The sequence below is a fragment of the Panthera uncia genome, chromosome B4 (genome assembly GCF_023721935.1).
Source record: "Panthera uncia isolate 11264 chromosome B4, Puncia_PCG_1.0, whole genome shotgun sequence".
Classification (NCBI taxonomy): Eukaryota; Metazoa; Chordata; class Mammalia; order Carnivora; family Felidae; genus Panthera; species Panthera uncia.
Window position 1 is genome coordinate 134382285 of NC_064809.1, and position 16735 is coordinate 134399019.

Here is a 16735-nt window from a genome sequence, read left to right on the forward strand (position 1 = left end):
GTTTGCCTCGCCCTCTCTCAGATAAATCTGTATTGATCTTTGATTTGAAATGGCAATTTGGACAGAAAGCTCTCTCACCTTTTTTTTTTTTTTTTTTTTTTTAAACCATCCTAGAGTATTTAAAGACAAATAGACCAGTAACCCCCTGGGACAGAGGCCTCCTTGGAACCCTACCCCAGACTTCTGCTTTTAAAGCTCCCCAGTCATCCAGTGCGGGGAGGATGGGGAGGTGTCGGAGCTGTGGGGGCCTCAGCTTGGCTGGGGTTGGCCCCCCGCCAGCCTCCTGCCAGCTGGGCTGTCGTCACCCAGCACAGGGGGCCTGTGAGCAGGAGGCTGACGGCTCTCCCAGGGCCAGCAGGGAGGAGGGTCCTGCCCAGACTTGCAGGGCGCTTGGAGGGGGCTCCGCAGAGGAGGCTGGCATCTGTTTGGGGTGGAAACCCTGACTCATGACAAAATCAGCCCCGATTTCCACACAGAAGAAGCATTTGCGAGTCTGTGTAGCCCCGTTGCCCCTCTACGGGGTGCAAAGTGTGTAGGGGACAAGGTGTGAGAGTAGGGGTGGGGACAGTCCCCTCTGCATCCTTCCCTAGATGCAGGGAGAGCCTGGGTGAGCAGAGCAAAGCCCCGAAGGAGCCCCACCCGCCAGTCCCTGGGTGTTTGGAGGGTGTGCAGAGCAGCCACGAGGCGTCCCGCAACTCGGGCTCGGGCAGGTGCCCCTTCTCGTGCCCACAGTGCTCTTTAGTGCTCCTAAAGAAACTCAGGATCCTTTCTTTAAAACGTTTTTTCTTTAATATATATTTTTTACTTTATTCAGTTTGAGAGAGTGAGTGTGGGGATAGAGGGAGGCAGAGAGAGTGCGAGACAGAGGGGGGGGGAAGTGGGGGGGGGGGGAGGGGGGGGGGGAGGCAGAGAGAGAGGGAATCCCAAGTCGATGCCACACTGTTAGCACAGAGCCCACTGCGGGGCTCGATCCCACAACCCGTGAGATCATGACCTGAACTGAAATCAAGAGTGGACGCTTTGCCAACGGAGCCCCCCAGGCGCCCCGAGACGATCCTATCTTTGTTGGTTTTCTTTTTCCTGCTTCCTCTGATTCCCTGTCAGGGTTCTCACCGTCTACCTTTCGGCTTCAGTGAGGATGACAGAATGGGCCAGAGCAGGGCTTCCCGCGCACGGCATCTTGGGGTGTTCCGAGGTGTTCCATCGGGGCAATCAAGGGTCCCGTTGTCATTGGGTTAAAGTTAGCGAGGTGCTTTTCAGCCGGGATCGTCCGGGCTTTTCCCGTGTGAGCCCGTAAGAGACAGAGGTCGTATGACGTGTTCCCAAACGGCTTGGACCTTTTCTATTTATTTGTTCTTTATTTTTCCCGGTGTCCCATTCATGCATTGATTGCCTGGTCCTTCCTTACTTTGTGGTGCTCACAGGTGGGGGGACTCCCCTGCCTGGGGAGCACACCATATCTCAAGGGGTACTCGTGTTCCACGGAACACAGTTTGGGAACCGTAGATATCCTTGGCGAGCACAAAACCTCCGGGGGAGGCAGCGATATCGTTGCTAGACGCTGCATTTGTTCTTGGTACGGGGCAGGGGACAAATTTTTTTCTGTAAAGGGCTGCCTAGTAAGTACCAGCTTCGTGTGCTATAGGGTCTGTGTTGTAGCTCGGGTGTTCCAATAAAGCTTTATTGACAAAAACAGGCAGTGAGCTGGATTTGACTGGCGGACTGTAGCCTGTCAACCCCGATTTTTGGGCTGGGAGGCAGGACACCCTGCTTCTAGAGCCGGCTAGCTTTTGTAAACTGTTAAGTGCTGCGCTGCTGTGTGAAGGCTGACTCCAGGGGCGGCCCCGGGTCCTACCCCTGACTGTCCTGGCCCCTGACGGTTCAAGGAGCGTGGGGCTTGGCCGGGAGGGGAGAAATACAGCTGATCCCTCTTTTTGACTTTGGCTCAGGGGCCTTCTACCATAACTCCCTTCTCTCTGTCCCCTGGGTGCTTTGCAAGTGTCTGAACAAGGCGGTGCTTAAAAACCTAGCTGCCTGTAGAAGTCTCCCCCTAGTAAGAAGTTTAGCCTCTGCGGTTTTACTCCAAATTCGAGCTGGGGGAACGGAGGGTCCTCCTTGTCCGATCACTGGTTCGCACGCGCCAGGCGTGTGTCCGGCAGAGGTGAAGGCCCCACGCAGGCACGTGCAGTCAAGGAGGGAGACCACAGTGCGGTGAACTTGGAGCCAGCGGCCCCTCCCCGCTGGGCACAAGTCAGCTCGGGCCTCAGGAGCCCAGATGGGGGCCGGACAGGAAGGGGCCTCCAGGAGGTGACACGCAAGCTGTGAAAGTGTTTCCCAGGCAGACGGGGGAGGTGACTTCCCAGCCAGGGGCTGTGTGAATAAAGGCACAGAGGTGGGACCCAAGCGGCCTGTCCAGGAGCCATCAGTGTGGTGTAAGGGCTCAAGCCTGGTCGCGGGGACTGCTGGCCAGAGTGAGGCCGAGGCCAGGCGGGCCGGGCCCATCATCGGTGGAGCCCAGAGCCTCGCAGGGGCAAGAGTTTTGGCGCCGAGGGCACTTAGCCCCGCACCCCGTGTGGAGCGAGTGAACACGAGTTGGCCCCTGAATTGCCAGCTCCATGGTGGGGGACTGCGAGTCCTGTAGGATTCAGAAGGGACATAGCCACATGACCGTGGGCAGACCTGGGAGCCAGGCACGCGGCTTCAGATTCGGTGCAGGGAAGGATGGGGGGCTTGAAGCTTTAGGGGCAGGGAGATGCCACGGAGGTCGTATTTCAGGTGGCATGTGGTGGCAAAACCTGGGAGCCGGCTGGAAGCCTGCCGCGTGGTCCAGGGTGAGGGCATCGTAGTACTTCTGTTTGTGGTTTTGCAATAAGGAGGGAAGTGGGGGGGGGGGGGTTTCGGAGATCTAGCTGTTGGGTTTTGGGAAGCCCTCCACGTTTAACCTCGCCGTCTCCGTCTTTCCTGCTGCAGATATCAATGAATGTTTAAGTATCAGTGCCCCATGCCCTGTTGGGCAGACATGCATCAACACAGAGGGCTCCTACACGTGCCAGAAGAACGTGCCCAATTGTGGCCGTGGCTACCATCTAAACGAGGAGGGAACCCGCTGTATCGGTTGGTATCGGAAAAGAGAACCAATCAACTTTTCTGTCTGCGCCTGGCGCCCCCCTCCCTTCTCTGGAAGGGGAGGAGGAGATCCCCCAAGTGAACCTGTCCATCCATCCCGTTGCTCATTTCCAAGCTTAGACCTTCGTCATCTATTGCCTGGACCATGGCAGTAGCCTGCCAGCCCACCACTGCCCCCAGTTTTACCCCTTTCAGTCTGTCCAGGGTCTCTCGAGCTGGAAGCGCTCTCATTCCTCCCTGCTCACAGCCCCCGTTGGTGACAGACAAGGACAGATGCCCCTGCTTACAACCGAGTCCTCCTGAGGTGGCCCCACCTTCACGAGCTTTATAATTCAGATGAACCAGGCCTTGCAGCTCCCTAAAGAAGCCCTGCCCTTTCCTCTCTGTGTAGTATTTTGCTCTTACGTTACTCCCTCTGCCTACCCGCTGCTACATTCCTTTGGATCCAGACCCCTGCCAGCCAGAGAGAAGCTCTCTACGACTCCCAGAATACTTCCTTAACGTCTCCCCGGGTCACGGGGCCCTTTCCGCCTCAGCCAGGGTCATTGCTGGTTGGCCAGAGCAGGAGACCCCGAGGGTAGGGGCTGCATCTGGGTCCGCTGTGTCTCCAGCATGGGGCCCAGCACGTAGCAGGTGCTCTGGGACATCGTGTCGAAGAGCCAATGATACTGCTTTGTCAACGTACAGTTTAGTTTGCTGCTCTCCCGGCTTCCTTTCTGACCATCTCTGGGAAAAGCCCCCGCTTAACGTTTTTCAACGTGTCCTTCTCTTTTGCAAGATGTGGATGAGTGCGCGGCGCCCTCTGAGCCCTGTGGGCCGGGGCACCTGTGTGTCAACTCGCCTGGAAGTTTCCGCTGTGAGTGCAAAGCCGGTTACTATTTCGACGGCATCAGCAGGACGTGCGTGGGTACGTGGGTATCCCTGAAGGCCAGGGGGGGCCCGGCCAGGTGGCACCCTGGCGTGGCCACAGTCTACGCCTCACCTCGGAGAGCCCTAGTGCAGCAGTCCCCGAGAAGAGACCCTGAGTCAAGAGACCCCCGTCCGGTCCCAGCCCTGGTGCTGCACTCCCGGGTGTCACCCGCCCGCAGAACGGGTGTTCTGCTTGACTCAAGACCTCCAAGGGTCTATGAGACACCAGCCCACTCCGCAAATGCCCGAGAGCATTAGTGATTTTCTCCCAGAGTCGCTGCCCTCGTGCAGGGCTGCGGGGCTGCGTGCCTGAGGCACGGTGGCCTCAGCGCCGGGAACGGGGACGGACCCCGCCGGCCGAGCGCCTGCCATCCGCAGACCAGGGTGCTCGGGGGAGGCCGGCCCCTTGTCAGACCCCAGTGGACCCTCGTTCAGGGCTCTGGGGTGGGGAACTGATGGGTGGGCACGTCCTCAGGTGTGCGTCACGGAAGGGACACGCGACTGGCCCGGTGAGCAGACGGGCGGGCGTGGCCCCGGCTCCCTCGCCCACTCGTGCCGTGGGTTTGACTCGTGGGACGAGTCACTTTGCGCCTCTCATCTGAGCAGAGAGGCTGCGGGAGGTGGGGTCGCCAGCAGAGGCTTGGGTGGCACTGAGGGGGCCCACCTGCTCTATTTCAGACATCAACGAGTGTCGGCGCTATCCCGGGCGCCTGTGCGGCCACAAGTGTGAGAACACGCCGGGCTCCTACTACTGCAGCTGCTCCGTGGGCTTCCGGCTCTCTGCCGACGGCCGCTCGTGTGAAGGTGAGGCGGCCCGGGCGCCGCGCAGGCTGATCGACTCCCTTCTCCCGGAGAAGCCGCGGCTCCGCCCGCAGACGCCGTCCGTTGGGACAGACCCGAGTTTGTTTCCCAAGCGCGGATTAAGTGAGGCATCAGTGGGGGAAACGCCTGTGACAGGTGACGTGTCAGAGATGCCTGGGCCTCCTGGGCCCCGGAGCGCCCAGTGGCATCTGCCCAGGGCCACGCACGTGGGGAACGGATAAGCCGGTTTAGGAACAAGGGACGTGGCTAAGAGTGCGGGATGGGGAGGCGTCCCACCCACCCTGTGTTCACGCGACCTCCGGGGGTGGCTGGCCTCGCCTGCCTCAGTGTCCTACCGGGAGACAGGGCTTGGTAGGTCAGATTTTCGAGGAAACCGGTAAGACCGAGTTTACCCAGACTGTTGCATCCGCGGAGAGGGGCTTGGGTGTAAAACGATCTCAGTTTGGGAAAAGCAGAGGCAGGAGGCTTTTTAAATTTTTCTTTATTAAAAATTTTTTTAAAAATGTTTTATTTATTTTTGAGAGAGAGAGACACAGAGTGTGAGCTGGGGGAAGGGGCAGAGAGAGAGAGAGAGACACACACATACAGAATCCGAAGCGGGCTCCAGGCTCCGAGCTGTCAGCACAGAGCCCGATGTGGGGCTCGAAACCACAAACCGTGAGATTATGACCTGAGCCGACGCTGGACGCTTAAACTGACTGAGCCACCCAAGTGTCGCAAAGGGCAGAAGGTTTTTTAAATGCTGGGGTGTGCTAAAGCAGGACGTTAAGTGGGGAATCAGCATGTTTAGGCTGGCTGCACCTGCTAACTGGCTCCTGCCCTCCCACAGAGACTGGGAGGGCAGGGGCGGAGGTGGGGGGCGGGGACCTGCCCTTCCCAGTGATCGCACTTCCAAGGCGTGGTTTGCAGGTCCTGGGTTGTAGGGGGTACATCTCAAAGGGACAGAGCAAGGATTGACATTTGCAAGTTTGCTAAAGTCAACACTTCTAAGAAAAAAGGGAGGTCACGACCGAGTATCTTCTTTGGGCTGCTCTGAGCTTTCTCAGGCAGGCACTTTAAGGGTCTGGGGTCGTCATCCTGGGCACCCCGTCTTGGGCCGGTAGAAGCCATGCTAAAGTGTGGTCAGGGCCCTTAGTCTGCCGGGTGGAGGTTGGAGGGAGTTGTTAGTGCTGAGCCTGTCGGTTCGCAGATAACATCCACCTCCTCTGGGGCTGGACCGAGATGGCGTGAAGTGTGTTCAGCACAGGGCCTGGCACACCGTAGGCGCTCAGCAGACGTCACATCTTCTCTGAGGACTAGGTTCTGAGATCAGCAAAGTCCAGAGCTCTTACAGCCCTCGGCGCTCCCCTCCCGTCGCCCGGCAAGCCCTGTTCTGTGCAGCGCAGAGCCTGGGTACAGCTTCTGGACGCTCGGCAGGACGATCACAAAAGTCACATATGCCCAGACGCACCCAGTACGCACAGGTCTCCAACTGGAGGGTGGACGGTGTGACGGGATCCTGGGCCCTCGGGTCCCCCCGAGATTCTAGGACCTGTCCCCAGGAACCAGACTCAATGCACGTGTTTTGGCAAGGAAAAAAAGATTGATGCACAGGGGTCCCTCGAGCTTGGGTTCAAATCCCAGCTTGACCATGTTATGGCCTTGAAGAAGTAACTCGGCACTTCTGGGCCCCATTGTCCTCATCTGCAAAAGTTGGGGGAGCAGGACCCACCTTACCGGGGGTCCTGAGGATGATGCACGTGGAGAGCGTATCCCAGTGTCCTGTGTGAGACCAAGTGCCAGCTATGGGGACCGTGGGTGTCACTGCTGTTAGCACTCATGGCTTACGCTGTTCTTCATCAGTCCCCAGTGACTGGAAAGGAGGTAGTCACGTCTACGTGAGTAGCAACATTGGGGACACAAAACCGGGGCATGGCCAGCTTTGCCCTATCCTTCCGCTACGCATTTGTAAAGCAACCCCGATAAGGTGCGTAGCAAGAACGTGGTTCCTGCCTTCGAGGAGTGTCTCTAGGACTTGATGAGAAACCACACTGGGCAGCAGGGACGGCCAGGCAGGGTGTTGGGGGTGCTGCAGGGACGAAACACGGGCCGAGAGGCTAATGGACATTCTTAGCTGCTCACCCCGTCTGCCCTGCTAGGAATTAGCGGTAAATAAATGTGAGAAGGGACTTCTAGGCCAGAGGTTGGCACAAATCTTTTCCTAAAAGCCGCATAGTAAATATTTTAGGCTCTGCCCGCCACAATCTATGTTGCGGGTACCCACTTCTTTGCAGGGCAAAGGCGGCCATACGCCAGGGTAAATGAGTGAGCGTGGCTGTGTGCCAATAGAACTTCCTTTACAAAAGCAAGTGGTGGGCCAGAATTGCGCTGATCCCTGCTCTCAGCGAAGGGAACAGACGAGCGGGAGCTCAGAGTCGCTGAGTGGGCTGGTGGTGAGCTTTACGCACTGGGGTATCCGGGATGTGGGCACATCAACGGTTCACTCGGGCCTGCATCTCTGCAGAGGGCATTGTCTTGGAGGTGAACTGGGGAGGGCTGTGATCACGTCTCCAGTTGAGGACTAGAACTGACCCTGGGAGCCTGAGGCGAGACCCACCGGACGGAGCCGAGACCGGAGACTTTGTGTCGTCCTGATGAGAGATTCCGGATCCATCAGCCTGGGGAGTGGGGTGGGGGGGGGATGGAATGGGAGCCCCTGTCCCTCGGGGCGACCCCAGGCGGCAGACGGCGGGACTTCAGGCCCTCCATATGCGTTCCCTTGAGGGGGACCGGGGGTGTTCAGGGTGGCTCCGAGCGGGGTGACCTCCGGGGACCCTCTCTCTTTCAGACGTGAACGAGTGTAACAGCAGTCCCTGCAGCCAGGAATGCGCCAACGTGTACGGCTCCTACCAGTGTTACTGTCGGCGAGGCCACCAGCTCAGCGATGTGGACGGGGTCACCTGCGAAGGTGAGGGGGGCGCCCCGCCCGGCTGAGGGGAGAGCACCCCCGCCCCTTTCTCCCGAACGCCCTTGCAGGCTGGCGGCCGGTGTAGGTTTTTTTCTCCCTGCAGCTGAGGCTTGTTTGGATACAAATGAGTCCTCGAGAGTGAGGTTTAGAAAGCAGCACACCCACTCCCCGGATTTTTCTTTCCGAAATGCGTAGCTGGTGAGCGCCACGTCGTGTGGGGGCCTTGGACCACACGTGGCGGGGACTGCAGGTGCCAAGGCTTGGCGGTGTGCGACCCTGGGGCGAGGAGGGGCCTCAGGGCCCCCCCCACCCCCCCACCGCATGCCCGATTCGCAGCTCTGCCCCTCCCTGGTGGGGGACCATCCATCAATCACCTGCAGCCTGAGGGCCGACCCCAGCCCCACCGGGCTGTCAGAGGGTTGAAGACGACCCAGAAGCCCTTAGTACAGTGCCTGGCGCACCGTAGGTGCTGAAAGGTGCTGTTGGGATTCCTACCGTTTCCAGGGAAGGCGTGTTTCTTATTAGCACGTGGATAACCGTTAGCGTCAGGGCGTCAGCGTCAGGGCGTGCCTGCAGCCCACAGGCCATCTGTGCTACGTACTGTTCTGAAACCCTTGGCCTTTCCCCCTCCACTTGGCCCCCGTACTGCCTCCTTCCCCCACGTGTACGTACTTTATACCATGGACTTGCTGTGTGACGCTGGGCTAAGCTCTTCCCTCTCTGGGCTTCACTTTCCCCTCTGATGTAACGGTTCCTGAGCTCCACCCCAGTACTTTGCGGCTTCCGGTGTCCATATGGCCCCACGTGGCCGTCCTCCCAGGCCCCTTCCTGGCCCACTGTTGGGAATGGAGCTCGGCCACGGGATGCTGAGGGCGGGCTTTGCCGTCACAGACATTGACGAGTGCGCCCTGCCCACCGGGGGCCACATCTGCTCCTATCGCTGCATCAACATCCCTGGAAGCTTCCAGTGCACCTGCCCTCCGTCCGGATACAGGCTGGCCCCCAACGGCCGCAACTGCCAAGGTGAGCGCTGGGGACGGCCTGGGGCTCTGTGGTGCCGGGGAGCTGAGGCCAGGCAGCCTCCCTGACCCACTGGGGGGGGGGTGCATCTGGGAAGGGGAGGGGGGGCCTCTGCATCCACGGAGTGTCTCGGGGTCCACACGCACCCTGGTCTCTCACCCCTGGCACGCCTGTCTTCGGGGGGTTCTGACCCTCCCACCCTGCCCTCAGCAGCTCCGAGGGGGCCAGAACAGGGGCTGACAGCCTTTAGGAAGGGGGACCATCCCACAGCAGGGGGACTACTCGGTCAGCCTTTCATCCACCGACTCGACAAGCCCTTGACGTAAGCCAGGCCCTGCCGAGAGTTACGGGCAGAGCAGTGAGCAGGTGGGGGAGGCCTCTGTCCCAAGGTGCCGATGACTGCCCTGCTGAGGGCGGGCGTGGTCCGCAGTGGGACAGCCCCGAGGTCTCTGTATTCGTGAGGGTCCCGCTGGGGCCAGGGGTCAGCTCCCGCGTGGACTAAATGAGGGGGGCCGATGGCCCCCATCTGCACTCAGCTCCCATATCTAAGAACACCGTAGGAGTCACCGTGAGCCCCATAACTAAGCCATTTGGTGACCGAGAGAGGGGTGCCGAGTAGATATTTGTGAACGAACAATCCCCGAGTGGATCGAGGGACGGCCCCAAGAAGCTGAGCCACAGAGGTCGGGTCTGTCTGGCCCCTTCCTCATGAGCCCCCACACAAGACTGTCGACCCAGAGGCTCAGAGGCCCCGGGTTCTGCACACGTGATTTCTGGTCGTGAGGAAGGACTTTGATCAAAGGCGGGCAGGAGCGGTGGCCTTTCCTGGGAGGCACCCACTCAGCGCGTCCGCAGCTCTGGGTGGAAGTCACTTTGTTTTCGCCTCTCTGGCGGAGCAGATGACTTTCCCGCTCCTGGCCGGCCTCCCTTGCCGCAACCTGGGGTCCTGCCAGACACAGCAAAACACATTCCTGAGCCTCGGCCTTTGAGATTAGGAGTGTTGTTTTTACCGCCGAGATCAGGCGTTTGGCACCTCTCACAGACGCCTCTCAGGCTCGCCAGACCCCACCATTCTGCTGCTTCTGAGACCTGTGGGAAAGAGGACAGCTCCCCGTGTCCGGGGACCTCTCAGGACAGTGCCCCAGGCCTCACCGACCCCGGGCCCTGGGCACAACGTAGAACTCCTTGAAGCCTTGGTGTCCTCATCCGTCACACGCAGCCGCTAGCTTCTGCCATTTCCTTCTGGCATGTCACGGGCCCCCCGTGAGGTGAGGGTACTGACCCTCAGGAGCCTCGGACAGGTGCTGGCTGCTCAGAACCTTGGCTCTGGCCCGTGTGGGTTCAAAGCTCAACTCTGCCGCGTGCAAAATGTGTGGCCTTGGGTGAGCCCCGGAGCCTGTGTGAGCTCCTGCCTACGCTGAGGATAATAACAGTTCTTGCCCAGTGAGCTGTCGGGAGAACGGAACTCTCCGAAGCTCATCCCAGAGCTGTGAACGATGAGTAAAACCTCCATAAATACCGATTATCCTATAAGTAAAAAAAGCTGGCAAGGGCACTGCCACAGAGAGCAGGGGAGGGAGGGGAGCAGGGGAGCAGCCAGGGGAGGTCAAGGGCGGCCCCATCTCCCCCCTCAGGCCCCAGCGCCACCATCTGTGGATGGGGTCGGCTCGGGCGGCCTCAGCCTTCACCGGGCTGCCTTGGGGTCTCTCACAGACATCGATGAGTGTGTGACCGGCATCCACAACTGCTCCATCAACGAGACCTGCTTCAACATCCAGGGCGGCTTCCGCTGCCTGGCCTTCGAGTGCCCCAAGAACTACCGCCGCTCCGCAGACACGTAAGTCCCTCGGGCCCCGCCATTGTCTGTCTGCGTCGGCCTTCCTGGGGGCCTGGCTCCCGGCCTGGGTGGGCGGCTCATGAACTGTGCCCTCCCACCGGGGCCCTGGGAAACTTGAGGACCCCGATTCTCAAGCCCCTAAACGCCGGGAGGCTGGTTGCCTAGAGCCTAGGTAGTGACTTCAAGGAGGGCCGACCTGGCCTCAGGGAGCCTGTGCGAGGCAGAAACACCAGGCCTGAGACCTTGGCCCGAGGCAGCTCGCTGGGCCTCAGCTTCGTCATCTGCGAGATGCAGAGGTCAGAACATACTCTGGCCCAGACGAAGGTAGTGATGCTTCCGGGTGAGCTGATGTGGTTGCTGGGGCATCGTCATTAGGCGACCCCCCTCCTGAAAGCCAGATTCCATTCGGCCCGGTGACTGTGTGGGAACGGCATGGAATTTTCTGTGTCCCAAACTTGAGGCTGTATGTTCCTATGTTATTGGAAGCTCCCTCCTTCCCAGGCCACTAGGGTGTCTGCTGGGATGTCCAGAAACCCCCTTCCTCAGGGCGTAGGGAGGACCTCCGGTCTCACTGCACACCACCCTACCCCTAATTTTATTCAGCGAGGTTCGTTTCATGCCACTGTCAGTAATTTCAGGAGGAGCTCTCTAGTGGGGCCAGATTCGGGAGCACGGGTGCGTGACCCCTCCTTCCAACCCCCGGAAACGCTCGAAGCCAGTGCACAGCTAGGCTGACCGCAACTCGGCCTTTTGACCGTGAGCCTGCTCCTCCCGCTGGAGGGTCAGGGCCTCCTTGGTTGGTGCACCCGGCCCCAGTGTCCACTCGCTCAAGCCCAAAGGGCAGCTGCCCTGGCTTGCGGTTCTGGCCTGGCCTCCGGCTTGCTGAATGCCAGGTGCTCAGACCTCCGTCTCCCCAGCGGCACTCTGGGCTCTTCCCAGGTGCTCGTCCTCCGGCCTCGCCACCTCCGCGGGCTTGCTCTGTTCCCCCAGCCCACGTATGTTCGTCCGCCTGGAGACCCGATAGCTCGTGTCCTCCCTGTGCCCCGGTCAGGGAAGAGGCACCCCAGAACTGAGCCCCGGAGGGCAGCGAGGGCGTACCTCGGACCCCTAAGAAAGTTCCGTTTCCTCAATTTGAGCCTGGGCTGCTATTTGTGGTATTAAGTTCCTGCTCCCCCAGTTCTTTGTCTGTGTCTGGGCTCGAGGACTCTGGAAGACTGGCTGGCGCTGGGCATGGAATTCTAACACAGGCAGCCACGAAGCCCAGACCGGAGGCAGCTTCCCTCTGGGGGTCTGCGTGCTTCCCTGCGAGCCCAAGGGTGGACAGGTGGGCGCCGTGAGCTGAGGTTGTGACCGAAATCAGCAGACCCGGCCCCTTCCCGCGTGTTGGCATTTGCTGTGGAAGCCTTGGCCACGCCTCGGTGCTGGAGAAAGTCATTTACTTGTTTGGGGACCGCGGGCATACTGTGTGCAGGCACCGGGGCAGACGGTGGGCCCACAAAGGCCCCCGTGCCCAGCACCGTGCCTACTAAGAGCACATTCCAGAGCAGCAGTGGCCACAGAGTGCAGCAGAGTCCCCATGTGGCTTGGGTGCAGAGCGCCTGGAGTAGGCGTTGGTGGAATGAATGGGGAGGGGGAAACTGAGTGAGGCACAGAGGGAGGGAGTGGCGGGCAGGACTGGAGCAGGGCTGGGGACAGGGGATCGAAGGGCGTCCGGCCGTGAAATGGGGTGCTCAGTGGGGAGCCTGGGCTGGCATTCTGCTCACCGTGGGGGTTGATGCTTCAGGGCTCGGTCCGTCCCATCCCACGGCTTCATCAGCATGTACCGGGGGCTGATAAAGAGGGGGCTTGTCGTTTTCTGTGAGTAGGAAGAGGGAGCAGGGCCCCACCCACAGTACAAGCAAGAGAGGGAAGATGGGGCTCCAAGCTGCCCCTCCGGGCAGGACGGCCCAGATTAACACCCATGCCTGCTCGCCAGCGGCCCGCCCCCCGCAGCGGCGGGCACAGAGGGGGAGGAGAAAGAAACCGGGGGTAGTGGCCAGGCCAAGCCCTCCAGGACTGAGTTCTCCAGCTTCTTGGGGAAGCTGTGGCATTCCAGAAAGATGCCAGCTTGGAGTTACTCCATTCCGGGTCGCTGGGGCTCCTTGGAGCCTCTATACCCTCAGCTGTGAAGCGGGCGGCGAGGCCACCCTGCCGGGTTCCTGCGCGGTGAGCCTTGATGGCGGAGCAGGGCCCCCTCATAAAGCTCACGCTGGGTTCAGCCCCCATGGGGGAGTGGGTAGGCGCCCCAAAGGTCTATCTTACTGCCAGTTTTTAGGGGGGTGCCCCCTGGTGTCCAGGGCAGGGCCTGAAAGGGCTGTGTGGAAAGGGGAAGAGCCAGGGCCGGGATTCCAGACTTCCAGACTCGCTCTCCTGTTCCTTGGGGCTGTGGCCTCAGGTCAGTCTCTTGGCCACCCAGGGGCCCTTTCTGTGTCTGCAACACCTGCTTGGCAAGGCCTTGGGGATTAGCAGGGATTAGTGGTAACGAGCTCCAGGCAGCCAGCCCAGTGCTGGGACAAGAGTGGTAGGGAGTGAGGACGGTGATGACCGGCCATCCCGTTTCTCTCCCTCGGGGCACTTCAGCTTAGCCACAGAGGTTCCACGGGGCACCTCTGCTGTTCCCCGCCTGCTGCTTGCCGCCCGTGTGACTGGTTGAGCTCCCGGCCCTCCGACGGGAGACGAGACACGGGCGTCTGAGGGGCTGTGTGGTTGGGGCCATCGTGCTACACACAGGACTCCATCTGGTTGCAGTTTTCTCCTTTGCTGGTCCCTGTGGGGAATCACGGGCCAGCCGGGAGCCCAGTGTAGGAAGGGGGGTTGGGGCTGGAACCCCAAGTTGAGTGGCCATTGGAGGCTTGTATCCTGGTTGTCCCCTCCTAGAGAGAGGAGTTACCGTAGGACCACGGGGGCTCGTAGCTTAGTGTCAGCATAGTGACAAGCCTCTGACAAATGGTAGACAGACCCAGGCAGGATACAGGCCGGAGCTCCAAGCAAGGAGTGGCCCGTCTTCTCGGCACTGTTAACGCCTCAGGCTGGAGTTTTCTTGCTTTGTAGCTTCTTTTCCTCATCCTCCAAAATCCTCTTAAAGAATTTATTATCTGACCTTCAGAAAGCAATTTATAAAACTTAAAAGAGCCGTATCAGGAAAGACCCACTAGCCGGCATTTCTGTAGTTAACATTTAGGGAGTCTTGATAGGGAAGATTTAAGGTGTGTGCCCTCTCTCTGTCTCTCTGTCTCTCTCTGGGCCTCAGCCTTCTCTTTCTGTCCACACAGTCTCCTTCTGGGCAGTGTCCCTGGCGGCCAAGGGGCGGTAACTGGAGCATGACCCAGCAGGCTGGGCCACAAACCACAGGGCTGGGCCTCATGGATCGGCCAGGCTGTTAAGATCCTGACCACACGATTCCCTCCTACCCACAGGAGGAATGTCAAAGCGTTCCAGAGCCTGGGATGGGACTGAAAACATCCTCTTTATCCCCTCAGCAGGACGGACCCCTGAGACGTGCGGTCTTAGAAGCCAGAGGAAGGCTTCTAAGCCTCGGTTGGCACAGCTCTGGTGAACTGAAAAATTGGGGCACGTTGTTCTCTTGTACATGACGAGATGGAAACCAAGGCGTGTGGTCCCAGGGACCTGGCCCTCCTCTGTGCGACGGCAGCCCTCCAGACGTGCTGGCTAACAAAGACTTTTGTGTGGGTGCCCAGGGTGGCGGGCAGTTTGCCGGACGCGGTAGTTGAGGTTTCTGTGATGTTTCCATAAGCTCAGGGTAGAGCAGGACAGGAGCGTTGAAGTTGGAGCTGACCGGGAAGATCGGGGCCGTACGTGTTTGTGCACGTTTGCTGGAGTGCGTAGCATGTGTCAAGTTCACGCCGGGTCCTGGAGATGAAGCCGGAGAGCCGTCGCCCGGCCCTTGGGAAGTGGATGGTCCACCCAGAGCCAGGCCGAGAAATGCCTCGTGTGAGAAATGCCTGCGGCTCTGCGGTTAATGCCTCTTCGGGGTTCGTGGTGGGGGTGTGGGGACCATGGAGGAGGGAGCGTCCAGTTCTCCGGTGTGGTGGCTGCGGGAGCTCGAACGTCATGCACACGTCACGTTCCCTCTGGCCACACGTGCTGGGTCAATGCGTCCGTCTGACAAATCAAAACCCCGTCCTTGGACAGGGTACAGGCCACACAGAAGTGGGACAAGCTTAAGTCACATGAAGGCGACTCTAGCGCCACCTGCTGGCCAGACCACCAGGCCTTTCCTGAAGCAGCTGGTGCGTGTGTGCGTGTGTGCGCGTGTGCGTGTGTGTGTGTGTGTATGCGCGCGTGTGGATGAAGGCTTTGAAGTGAGACAGGCCAACTTTGTTTCTGCCACTTAATACAGACTGTGGCGTCACAGACGAGTTACGTGTCCTCACTGAGCTTTGATCTTCCCGTCAGTAGAGCAGGAGAACAGTGTGGGACGACGAGATGAGCTAATGGAAGGAGAAACCCTGATTCACCCGGCACGAGGCCAGGCACCTTCCCGCAGGGTCTCCCGAACCCCCCGGAACCTTATCGTTTGGCCTGGAGCTAGGTGTCTCGGGGGGCAGGCCGCCCCTCAGCAGCACCTTTCTTCTGCTTTCCTTCTCTCCTACCTGTCCCCTCTGCCTCCGGGCCCCTCCCATGCATGACTCCCCCGCAGTGCTCCTGATCCTCACCTACCGTGGAGGATCATCCCCAGGGAGTACCCTGGAGCTCGCTCCCGGGGCTGGCCTAGCGAAGCCTGCTCAGAATGGTAAACGGCCAAATAAATGAGATGATTCCCCTCATCCCGATAAAGAGCCGGAAATCGGATGGAAAAAAGAGACCCCACTCACAATAAACGCCAAACGTAAAATAAGTCCAAGTAACCCAACACAAGGCACAGAAACTTAAAGGGCTGAGAGGGAGACGAGATGGAAGGCTAGGACGGTACTTGCTCCTGGCCAGAGAATCCGAACACGGTCAACGTGGCAGAACTTCCTGGGGCATGCTCTGCCGGTCCCATGGGGCTCTGCACTCGGGCTCCACTTCCAAAGGCGGCTGCCATCAGAGTGCGATGGCCTGGTGTTCGGGAGGCCGGAGATCGTCCCCGTCCCCAGCCTCTCACAGGAAGTTAGAACCTGTCTCCGTCTCCATCAGGGGAAGTGAGGAGCTCTCACCAGCCTGTCACAGAAAGTCGGAGCCTGTAGCAGGAGGTCAGAATCTCTTTCCATCCTGTCACGGGAAGTTAGGACCTCTCTCTCACCCTATCACAGGAATCAGGAGCCATCACCAACCTATCACAGGAAGTCAGAACCCCTTTCCATTCTGTCTCAGGAATTACGAGCTCTCAGCATCCTGTCACAGGAAGTCGGAACTTCTTTCCATCCTGTCGCAGGAAGTGAGAAACTATCAACATGCTGTCACAGGAAGTTAGGAGCTCTCACCATTCTGTCACTGGAAGTCAAAACTTCTTTCCATCCTGTTATGGGAAGTTAGGAGCTGTCACCGTCCTGTCACAGGAAGTTAGAACCTATAACAGAAGTTAGACCTCTTTCCATTCTGCCTCAGAAATTAGGAGCTCACCATCCTGTCACAGGAAGTCAGAACCTATAACAGGAAGTTAGGACCTCTTTCCATCCTGTCGCTGGAAGTTAGGAGCTATCACCATCCTGTCACAGGAAGTCAGAACCTATAACAGGAAGTTAGGACCTCTTTCCATCCTGTCGCTGGAAGTTAGGAGCTATCACCATTCTGTCACAGGAAGTCAGAACTGCATTCCATCCTGTCTTGGAAGTTTGGAGCTGTCACCATCCTGCCATTGGAAATTAGAACGTGTAACAGCAACTTAGAACCTCTTTCCATCCGGCCACAGGAAGTTAGGAACTATCACCGTTCTGTCATAGGAAGTGGGGCGCTCTCCCCGTTCTGTCACAGGAACTTAGAACCTCTTTCCATCCTGTCACAGGAAGTTAGAACCTCTTTCCATCCTGTCACAGGAAGTTAGGGACTATCACCGTCCTGTCACAGGAAGTCAGAAAATGTCATAGGAAGTT

General features: G+C 59.1%; 1 protein-coding gene across 2 annotated transcripts in view; it reads left to right on the top strand.

The window, feature by feature from the left end:
* Positions 1-16735, top strand: part of FBLN1 (fibulin 1) — an 84989-nt gene that overhangs the window by 33455 nt on the left and 34799 nt on the right. For both annotated transcript variants that reach the window (XM_049626503.1, XM_049626504.1), the window contains exons 9-14: positions 2971-3114; positions 3905-4033; positions 4714-4839; positions 7685-7804; positions 8696-8827; positions 10538-10661. In XM_049626503.1, coding sequence (XP_049482460.1) covers positions 2971-3114; positions 3905-4033; positions 4714-4839; positions 7685-7804; positions 8696-8827; positions 10538-10661 — 775 coding nt within the window. The remainder of the gene's footprint in view (positions 1-2970; positions 3115-3904; positions 4034-4713; positions 4840-7684; positions 7805-8695; positions 8828-10537; positions 10662-16735) is intronic.